The sequence below is a fragment of the Barbatula barbatula genome (genome assembly GCF_947034865.1).
Source record: "Barbatula barbatula genome assembly, chromosome: 24".
NCBI classification, from domain to species: Eukaryota; Metazoa; Chordata; class Actinopteri; order Cypriniformes; family Nemacheilidae; genus Barbatula; species Barbatula barbatula.
The window spans coordinates 14016125-14025711 of NC_136787.1; the positions used below are offsets into that span (position 1 = coordinate 14016125).

Here is a 9587-nt window from a genome sequence, read left to right on the forward strand (position 1 = left end):
AAGCTGCTTGGCAAAGCTGTCATGTGTTTTGTGGACCCCTCCACCATAATGAGCAGTGTCACAGCAGCGAGAGATATCAGCGGTCAGTGCAGCTGCTGGGGGTAATGGTGTATTGAACGCCGGACAGTGCCGGGGTCAGGGGCCAGTCCCGCAAACCCATCCGAGAGATGCAGCTGCCGCACACCTGGGCCACAGCGGACCAGAGAACTGCCCACTCGTGGCCCTCCTCCTGCCCACACAGCCATCAGGCCAGTTCATCACTCTTGAACTCCATCAATACAAACCGATACAGTCTATTCAATCAACTCATATATCAAACTCAACGCTATCTTGACGTCTATATTGAGTCTCCGTTCACTGTTAATCATTCCTGTCAGAGCGTTATCGCCACTGATTGCATATCAAAGAGGACTGAGGATAAACATCATAAGATGGATTCACTTCTCTGGACTTTCAAACCCCCGAATATGTTATATTTAGTTTTAGTGTCATAATTGCTTTTACGAGACTACTTGTGCATGAACAGCTCCCTCGTAAATCCTTCAGGTTTTGAAGTGCTGGTCATAGAAAATTAATAGAAATAAAGTGAGTTTCTCTGCAATGTTTATGCCTAATCTAATTTTAGTTGCAAATGAAGAGCTCTGGTGAGAGGATAACGGGATAATGAGGGTGGCAGCTATTCCTGACCTTTTCACACCACCAAAAAATTATTACAAGGAAAAGTACTGTTCAATGTGTTAAAAAAAGGGTTAATAAACTGTCCATTTTTAACAATAAAGAATAGGTCAGGGGTGTTCAAATCTATAAAGTGACTTACTGGCCCAGATCAAAAGAGTCCATCCCCTTTGTTATTTCATTTGATTCATTCACTTCTGTTGTACGTACACAAAAGTCAATGGGGCTATCATGGTTTGGACGGTTACCAACGTTCTTCAAAATACCTTCTTTTGTGTTCTGCAGAAGAAAGTCAGTCATACAGTTTTGAAGTTACAAGAAGCTGAGTAAATGACAGAATTTTCATTTTAGGGTGAACAATTAATTTAAAGCAATAGAAAAGGCTGAAAAATACAATAACATGGCAATACTTGGCAACGATAAAAAAGGATATTAGAAGATTTTATAATGAATTTATATATAAGCTGTTATTTTATGGTATAATATGGTTTATTTCTTGGAGGATGGTAACTGGTAACTTAATTTAGTAACTAAACTGTCTGATGAGTGAAGAAGTGATGATAACTAACATAGCCCTGTTTCTGAATAAAATGCATTCTATAACTAAACCAAATTTTGCTAATAGCAAAGCCAGACATATTATTCTACAAAAAAATGTGTTTTGTTGTCTGGAAAAGTACTGTAAATTGTCTCTCACCTCAAAACATACATTCAAATGACACTACACTGTAACTGCGTCACAATGATACAGCAGAACAATTACTGAGCGTTTTAATAATTACATTACATGACAGTACATTACATGCACACATGAATTTAATTATCTAGAAAAAAAACGCCAACTATTATCCACTCAACATTAAAAAGCATCTAGTCGAATCTGAGATGATCAGTTGACAAACGTACAAATGTGACATCATGCTTAAAGTCACAGAAAGGAATCCTGTCCAACTCATTGAACCGTCACTTGATACAATAATCTTTCAGTAAACAGCGACGAAGAGACAACCAGCACCACCCCAATCCCGCTGGAGACTTAAACTTGAATTCCCTCAGTACGAACCACACAGTTCCTTTCACCATCGCCCAGGCGTGACATGGCTTTGGCCCTGACCTACCTCTGATATTGCACTTGAATACCAGACGGCTGCCATCACCGTGCGCTCGGTCATTAGCCTTGGACGTGCCGCTGTGCTCTAATGAGACTTTGAGTCTTTAATGTAAAGTTGCTCTCCGGTGGGGGTCTGCTGATGAGGGTGCGCTTGTGTTTTTGGGCTGCTACTGAATTACCTTGCCGTCTAACCGAGAGAGGACACCTGGTCCTCGACGCTGGAGGGGGGGTTAACTGCGGCCACGGTGTTCCCACGGGGGCAGGACTCAGCTGTGAGAGACGCTAAGGTAAATTCTCATTGGGACGGCGGGTGGCCATCGTCTTGATCTGTCTGATGGGTAGGAGAGGCTTTTGTTAGAAGACATACTAGAGAATTTGGGAGGACAGACTAGCTTAATGAACTAAAGGATGCCACCCATATTAATCTCTTTGACATGTGGAGTCATTTTAATTTGCCTGTTTTGGTATTCATATGGCACTGGGTGGATGTTGGAGTGGTTTTCCACTCAAGTTAGCAAATGATCACCAATTTACATAAATAATGAGGTTTGTAAACAGCATATTGGTAGATATATAAAAACTCTGAAGATATTTGGTATAAATAGGATCCAAACCCTTAAATAATCGGGTATAAAATAAGAGAAAAACAATAGAAAAAAGTGCATTCATAATTTCTTAAGGAATCAACGATATTCTGCTTTTGATAACGTGTAGGGGGAATGGGGCTAGTTGTCACACAGGAAAGTTGAGCCAGCTGTCCTTCTCCATATTTTGTGATTTTTATATTTTGCTATAAATACCATTTATATTCACTCTTTGTGTTTGTGACTGGGTTTTGCGGAAAACCATCAGGCTTTCCTGTAGCTCAGTGGTTATAGACCATGGCGGTAGTAACGCCAAGGTCATGTGGGATTGAACATACTCAGAAACAAATATATAGTATCATGCAATGTAAGTCACTTTGGATAAAAGCATCTGTCAAATGGATAAAATGTATTGTATTGTAAACAAAGTAATCAAAATAAAACTGTACACTTGTCACACTTTAAGGATCAACAATAGAATACATTTCAGCTTAAAAGCTGACTCAGGGCAAAGGTAATGTTGTCACATGCATTACAATTTTTTATAAATGTATTGGCCAAGGCTATGGTTTGATCCATTACTTACCATAAATGTTGGTCTTTAATGGCAGGTGTCATTGTGATCCCCTATTCCAAAAAGTTGAGCTGAATGTTAGAAAATGTTTTATAATCGAGACTCCGAAGGGTATGTGCCTACCTGAAAAATGAGTATAACAACCAGTCCCGGTCTCACCCATGACAAAGTGTGAATGAAAAACTCATAGATTTCTGTGTGCTTTCATAAGGATTTTAGGTGCTACAGAGAGAAGGCGCCTCGTAATGAAAGCCTCCAACCAAAATGTGCTTTTACTCTGAACTGAATTCAGCAGGTCCTGCAATCAGCCGTGGCGCTGAGTGAATCTAATGATCATTCTCACTGCCGTGATAATGATCTGATCTGAAGCCAGTCGAGAGAGATGAGATGAAACAGAATTCGAAGACGGGTGTAAAAAGCTCCCATCACTGAGGACTACCACAAAAAATGTAAAAGAAAGCTAGTGAGCGAGATAGGAAGAGAGTGATTCCATTAATATCAATGCAGAATCTGTGCTTTGGATCCATTTTGTTCACATTCCGTCCTGCATGCTCGGTATGACATTTCTGTGTAGATTAGGTAAACTAAAAGCTCTGGTGTTAGAGGATAACGGGTGGTGTTGCAAGAATCTTGGCACAGCATACATTGTGAACATGGGACAAGCGCATCTGTGAGCCTGTAGGGGTCAGTCAAAACTGACACTTAATATCCACTGCCCCAAAAAGACGTAAATTGCTGCCTGGGCCTGGCAACCATCAGGAAATCAGAGGCAGTTCATGAAAACATCGTCACCTCCAAAACGCACTAAAATCCCAATTTTCTATAATTGACTATGAACACATGTGTGTATATTTGCTCTTGGGGATAAACGAAAATACCTCCGTCCATTAGACATTATGCAAATGAGCACTCTGGGCTTTATGAAATGCTAAGGAATGTCGACTGCCAATCGTAAGAGCAAACGCTCAGATTTAAATGCTTGAGCCGTTTATCGCTAAAACGCTAAATTATGAAATAATAATCGTAATTAGCTTCACTTTCTCAGCGCCCCTTAATGTTTCAGAGGGCCATTCGAATTTCTCTCACATTCAGCCATTTAAAGAGCTTTCCTGATTTCACTGATGATAAAAAAATGCCGGCTGGATTTCAGGAAGAGGTGAGTTACTATGTGATCTGACTGAGAAGTGATGCTTTTAATGTCGCGAGGCGTTCTGAAATGTCTCTGGAGTGAGACTAATCAGAAGGCCATGGCTCTGATCATGAGCAAACATAACCATACCCTCATTAAGCTGTAGGTATGGCGACGTCGACGCATTTCTTTGGGGTATACTATGCATGTGCTTCGAGATTCCAATTTTAGATTTGCTTTTACAAACATTATATCCATTGTTGTTGTACAAAGTCAATTATTACAATATGATTGTTTCGCCTCTTTATGATTCATATTCATTGTGGTTGAGACATTCTCAGAAATTAACACCTTAGGCTAAATTAATCAACAAATGAATCATCTACAAGAGTTTGCATTTAATTTCTAATACAATAGCAAATATTATCTGGTCTATTCTTCTGTATCATGTTGTTGAAAAAAACATTTACAGCTTGTAGTATAAGGTCTAGGCTCCTTGACCATACAGTGACTGCATTGAAATGTTGTGTTTCTCACATTTTCATAAACGAAAGGGGGATGCAATTCCTTCATTACTGTCTACTGGCATGGAAAGATCTTTTTAGAAAGGTTACACTGTCTTCCGAGTCTTTAGATCTAACCTTTACCAGAACACCCAAACATGGACAGAAAATGGTGTCACAACAGTTCCCAAATCTTAAGACAGGTCAACCTCTGACCTTAAATAAACTCATGTGGTGAAGCATTCTGTGTCCATCCAGAATAAATCATATTATATTGGACTATTTACTTTTTACAGGTGTAACAAAGAAAGAATCAAAACAGACAAAATGATAATAAATAAATAAATAAATACACAAATAAACACTAAATCGTAAATAATCGATTTATGCACGTGCATCTAGGCCCCTATAGGCTAAACACACAACCACACAAGTGGTAAATCAGCTGGTTAAAATTAATATACCGAATAAAAATATACCTAAACAAAAAAGGCCAATAAATAAAATGTAAACTTTTAGCAAACTTGTTCAGCAACCTTCGACAGCCAGATTATATAGCGAGAAACAATTGATTACGACCATTTTCGTGCATTGTAAACAAACTGAGGGATTTGGGGCTTTACTCACTTTTGCTTTGTTATTTCGGGTGAAAGATCAGCAATCACGATAGTAAGATTTGGTGGTGTACAGGTGTAAAAAAGCGTAGCAACTCCGCCTAGCGGTCAGCTGTTTGGATGACGATCGTGTATCGATGCATGTAAAAAAATAATAAACATGTATACAAATAAATAAAACAAATAAAAATGCAAATAAACATATGTTTGTCGTCCTCCATACTACAGACGTTTTAAACATTGCAGAACAAAATAACACTCTAAAATGAGTTCATTTAATTTTCATTGCTAAATTTGCTCATTCAAACTTTCATTATTATATTATTTTGTAACTGTTAACTCAAAACTATATAAAGATTTACAGAATGACGGAGCTGTCAATCACGCTCTTATAGGTTCGGGAGCGAGCGTGAGTCCCTCACGCGCCTCTCCCATCCCCCTCCCCTTAGCAACAGAGGCAAGATGGCGGCCCCCAGTAACGCCGAGCGTTCTCCTGATCTATCGGTGCAGCTCAAGATTCCCAAAACCGAGGTTCCCTCTCCGGAGTCCGAGGATCTGAGTGACAGCAACCAATACCATTCCAACCCTTCCACCCCTAACAGATTCTCACCTCTGAACGTAGGGGTGTCGCTGTCCGGGGGCGCAGGCCGGAGTGGATCGGCCTCTGCATCCAACAGCTTCACCGCCTGCCGTGGCATGTCATGGACACCGTCGGAAACAAACGCGCTGATCGCCGTGTGGGGCAACGAGAGGCTGGCGGAGGCGCGGATGCAGCAGCTGGAGGTAGCCGGGACGGTGTTTTCTGGCAAGGCGCCGGGACCTGCGATGTACGAGCGGGTGTCCAGATCGCTGTCAGAGCTTGGTTACGAGAGGACCCCGTCCCAGTGTCGAGAGAGGATGAAGGTAAATATGACATGTGAACACATGGCTGTCACTTAGATTTGAAAGTAGGCTTGTTGTCATGTATAGCTTTAGTTGACGGAGCTTTGGTTAAACTGTCAAAACTGTATGTCTCATCTCAAGCTTCAGACTAGTTGCTGTCACGAAGTTATAATCAGACTTTCAGTTTATGTCTTATTAACCAAAGACTTCCATTTAGTTATGATCAGAAAATTGTCATTTTAATATGGCATCATGCATGATCTCCACCGAGCTCACATGAAGCTGTAAAAACTGCACTGGCTTCATTTAGCTCTGAATCATATCATCCTAAATTTGGCTTTTGATTTTATAACACACATCACCACATCATTGCTTCTTTATACAACCATCCATGCCCGCTTATCTGACATGTGTTGTAAACAATTGTAACCTTTGCAGTTGTGCTAGACATTGTTGATAAGAAATCAGTTTGAATTGTGTCAAATACAAACATTTTATAAATTGTTTTTCTTGTCCGCCGCAGACACTGAGACGGTGCTACAGCCGGGTAAAGGAGCACGGCATTGGGAAGAGGAAGAGCAGTTACTCCATCGAGCAGCTTGAAAAGGTGTTCGGACAGGGTGGCTGGGACTCCCAGAGCTGTCAGCCTGTGTTGATCAACAGCAGTGGTCTGTATCAGGAGATGGAGTCCGACGGCAGCACTATGGAGGACTATTCTCATGAAGACTGGTGTAATCAGGACCTTGCTGCAGCCTTTAATGAAGGAGACATAGACACAGGTGATAATAAAATACAACAATATTTTTAACATTTTAAAAGTTTTGTTGTAGACGTTGTTGATGAGCCCTCCTTCTTAAAAAGATCTGGGCTGGCACTTCAAAAGGTTAAAGCCCACAAGTCGCTTTACTTGAAGCTCTGTGCAACTTTGTAGACTATTACATGATTTATTGTAACTAGTCTTGTTTTTATTATAATATGAAACATAATTCTGCAGAAAGCTCCACAGTTTACCATTTAATTTATATTTCTGCCATTCACAAAGTTTTACATGCTCTGCCCACTTGTATGTTTATTATTCTAGAAAACTTGAATGATTTCAGCTTCAAATTTATTTGTCACAGAATCCTGCAGATTTTTCTTTCACAAAAATGTGATACGTGTGATGATTCCCTGTGGGCCTAGTCATCACCCACCATCTGCGAAGAGCAGCCATCAAGATGCAAAAACTCAACCATCAAAATGTGATGGTAAAAATCTGTGTACTTTTCAGTCTGAATTCTATAGATTATTACATTTCATCGTGTCTTTCACAGAAGAGACCCAGCTTCCAAAGAACAGAGTTCTTCAGATAAGACTGGAGTCATCTGAGCATGCACAGTGAGTTTCAACCCCGTTCTGTTTTCAACAATTACTAATTTTCTTCCAAAGTGTATTTAGATACAAATATGTAGATAGCACTTATTTCATTTAGTCAAATTGTGTTCTCCGCCTATGTTCTCCACCACTGTGCTTTGTACAGACGACGGGAAGTGATGCAGAACGTGATGCGAATCTTGGAATCAGTAGAGGTCAAATGGGAACACTTCCAGACATGGACTGATTTCTCCCGTCTCCACCTGTCTAATAAACTAGCCATCTTCGGAGTGGGCTACAACACGAGGTGGCGAGAAGAAATCCGCTACCACTATGCAGAGATAAGCTCCCAGGTACCTCTAGGAAAACGTCTTCGAGAATACTTCAACCCAGAGAAGGCAGAGGGCAGGGTTATCATGACCAAGGTGCAGAAGATGAACTGGAAAAACGTGTATTATAAATTTCTGGACATAACTATTAGTGAAGCTCGCTGTTTGGAACTACATATGGATGTCGATTGGATACCCATTGCACACACGAGAGAAGCCGGTTCAAGTAATGGTTCCCAGTACCTTTTGCCAGGGGGCATCCCAAAGACATATGGTTTATATGCGATAGGCTATGAGGAGACAGGTGTGTCCATTTCAACTAACACAGCAGACAAATCACTGGAGGAGGTGGTGGATAATTGCGATGGTGAGAAAAAAGACGAGAGAATGTCAGCCAAAGTCACTTACTGTTACCTCGGCATTGCGGAGGAGAGGACACTACAGCAATGTCTGTTTCAGCACTTTCAGAATTCAGGCAAACACTACAGTCGGGGAGAGCCCTCAGCCATATCCATGTTCCTGCAGGATAACTTCACCAGCCATACCAGAGAAGGTGCTCAGTCTGGATTACCAATTCACATTAAGTTTATAGAGGTGGAGCTGGACTTCCTATCTGCCGGATCTTTAGTTGAATGTTTAGAAACTGCGATCGGTTATTCCTTAAAGTTCAACTAGAAGGAATCACTGTAATGGTTACATAATTAAACTCTTTTAAAACCAGGATATTTATTCCTAAGTATTTATGTGATATGTTGGGCACAGCCTGTTCCACAAGGGACGATACTCTCTTTTGCAGGGGCAATTGTCTTTATCAGGGAGCGAAAGCTTTCGGGGGCTGATGCAATAGCAGAAGCATCCAGAAAGTTAGGTCTGTTTATTTCCAAACTGCCTTGATTTTATTCTCTCCAGCCAATGCAGCGGATCCAAAGCAGGAACTGTGTGTAAGAAAGTGAATCCTCAACAAGAAATCTAATTAATCTAAGTGTAAATTCTATCTATATAGAAGTATATATATTTAAGAGAATATATTGATATCGTCAAGCATTCCAGCATTTCCAGTTCTAACATTCAAAGAATGTTTTCATAAGCGTTTATTGATGTTTTTATTTCTGAGCTCACGCAGTGTCTTTATGTATGATTGTTTCCAGGTCACAGTCTTGTTTACATTGGAAGGACGAAAATAAACGAATGAAACTAAGCATGGGTCATTTAATTCCCATTTAAAAAATGACAATTTATTACACCCCCCCACAACCTCCCAACCAACCCCTCCCTTAGACAGCTTAATCATTATCATTTCAGCATGTAAAGTGTTGTTTGACCAGCAGATGGCGGTATAGATCTTTGAGAAGCTGAAGGAGGTGCTTAAAGAATGTCTATATTGCACTGAATTATGTATAGCATTGTCTTCAGCCATAGAAGTAATAGTTGTTATTAGGTGTACCTGTAAAATATTAGAATGGCAGGTGCATTTTTACAAACAAATTTGATGTGCAAGTCATCTGCATTTGGCATTTGACATTATGGGGCCTCGTCAAATCAAAATGTTAAACTACCTTGAACATTGCATTACGGTGTTTTATTTTGCAGAGTGTGTACTTTCTGTTTGCAACACTGCTCGTGTAGTAAACTTTGCATTAGATAGCGAGTCAGCGACAGCGGTGCTGGTATTGGTCAAGTATGTGCTAAGAGAATCAATAATTCAAATGCAAAGCCTAATTTCCCTGCTTAGCTTGTCACATGAGATGAGTCTCTCTCTTCATCTGGAAATACCTGCCCTAGGCAGCGCCGAACACTTCCCTATGGATGTTGTTCCACTTTACCTAAACCTAA

At 40.4% G+C, this 9587-nt stretch overlaps 1 protein-coding gene across 4 annotated transcripts; it reads left to right on the forward strand.

Annotated features, from left to right (window-relative positions):
• The first annotated feature begins 1813 nt into the window (after window positions 1–1813).
• On the forward strand, window positions 1814–8950 carry msantd2 (Myb/SANT DNA binding domain containing 2). Of its 4 annotated transcripts, XM_079449278.1 has the most exons (6): window positions 1814–2073; window positions 5813–6093; window positions 6596–6851; window positions 7194–7319; window positions 7386–7449; window positions 7592–8944. In XM_079449278.1, exons 2-6 carry the CDS (start codon window positions 5887–5889, stop codon window positions 8427–8429), a joined length of 1491 nt encoding a protein of 496 aa, XP_079305404.1. In that variant the 5' UTR covers window positions 1814–2073; window positions 5813–5886; the 3' UTR covers window positions 8430–8944. The 4 variants fall into 4 exon arrangements, with proteins under 4 accessions (XP_079305404.1, XP_079305403.1, XP_079305402.1 ...); XM_079449276.1 differs by lacking the exon at window positions 1814–2073 and having other exon boundaries at window positions 5632–6093; XM_079449277.1 differs by lacking the exons at window positions 1814–2073; window positions 7194–7319 and having other exon boundaries at window positions 5630–6093; window positions 7592–8950.
• The last annotated feature ends 637 nt before the right edge of the window (window positions 8951–9587 follow it).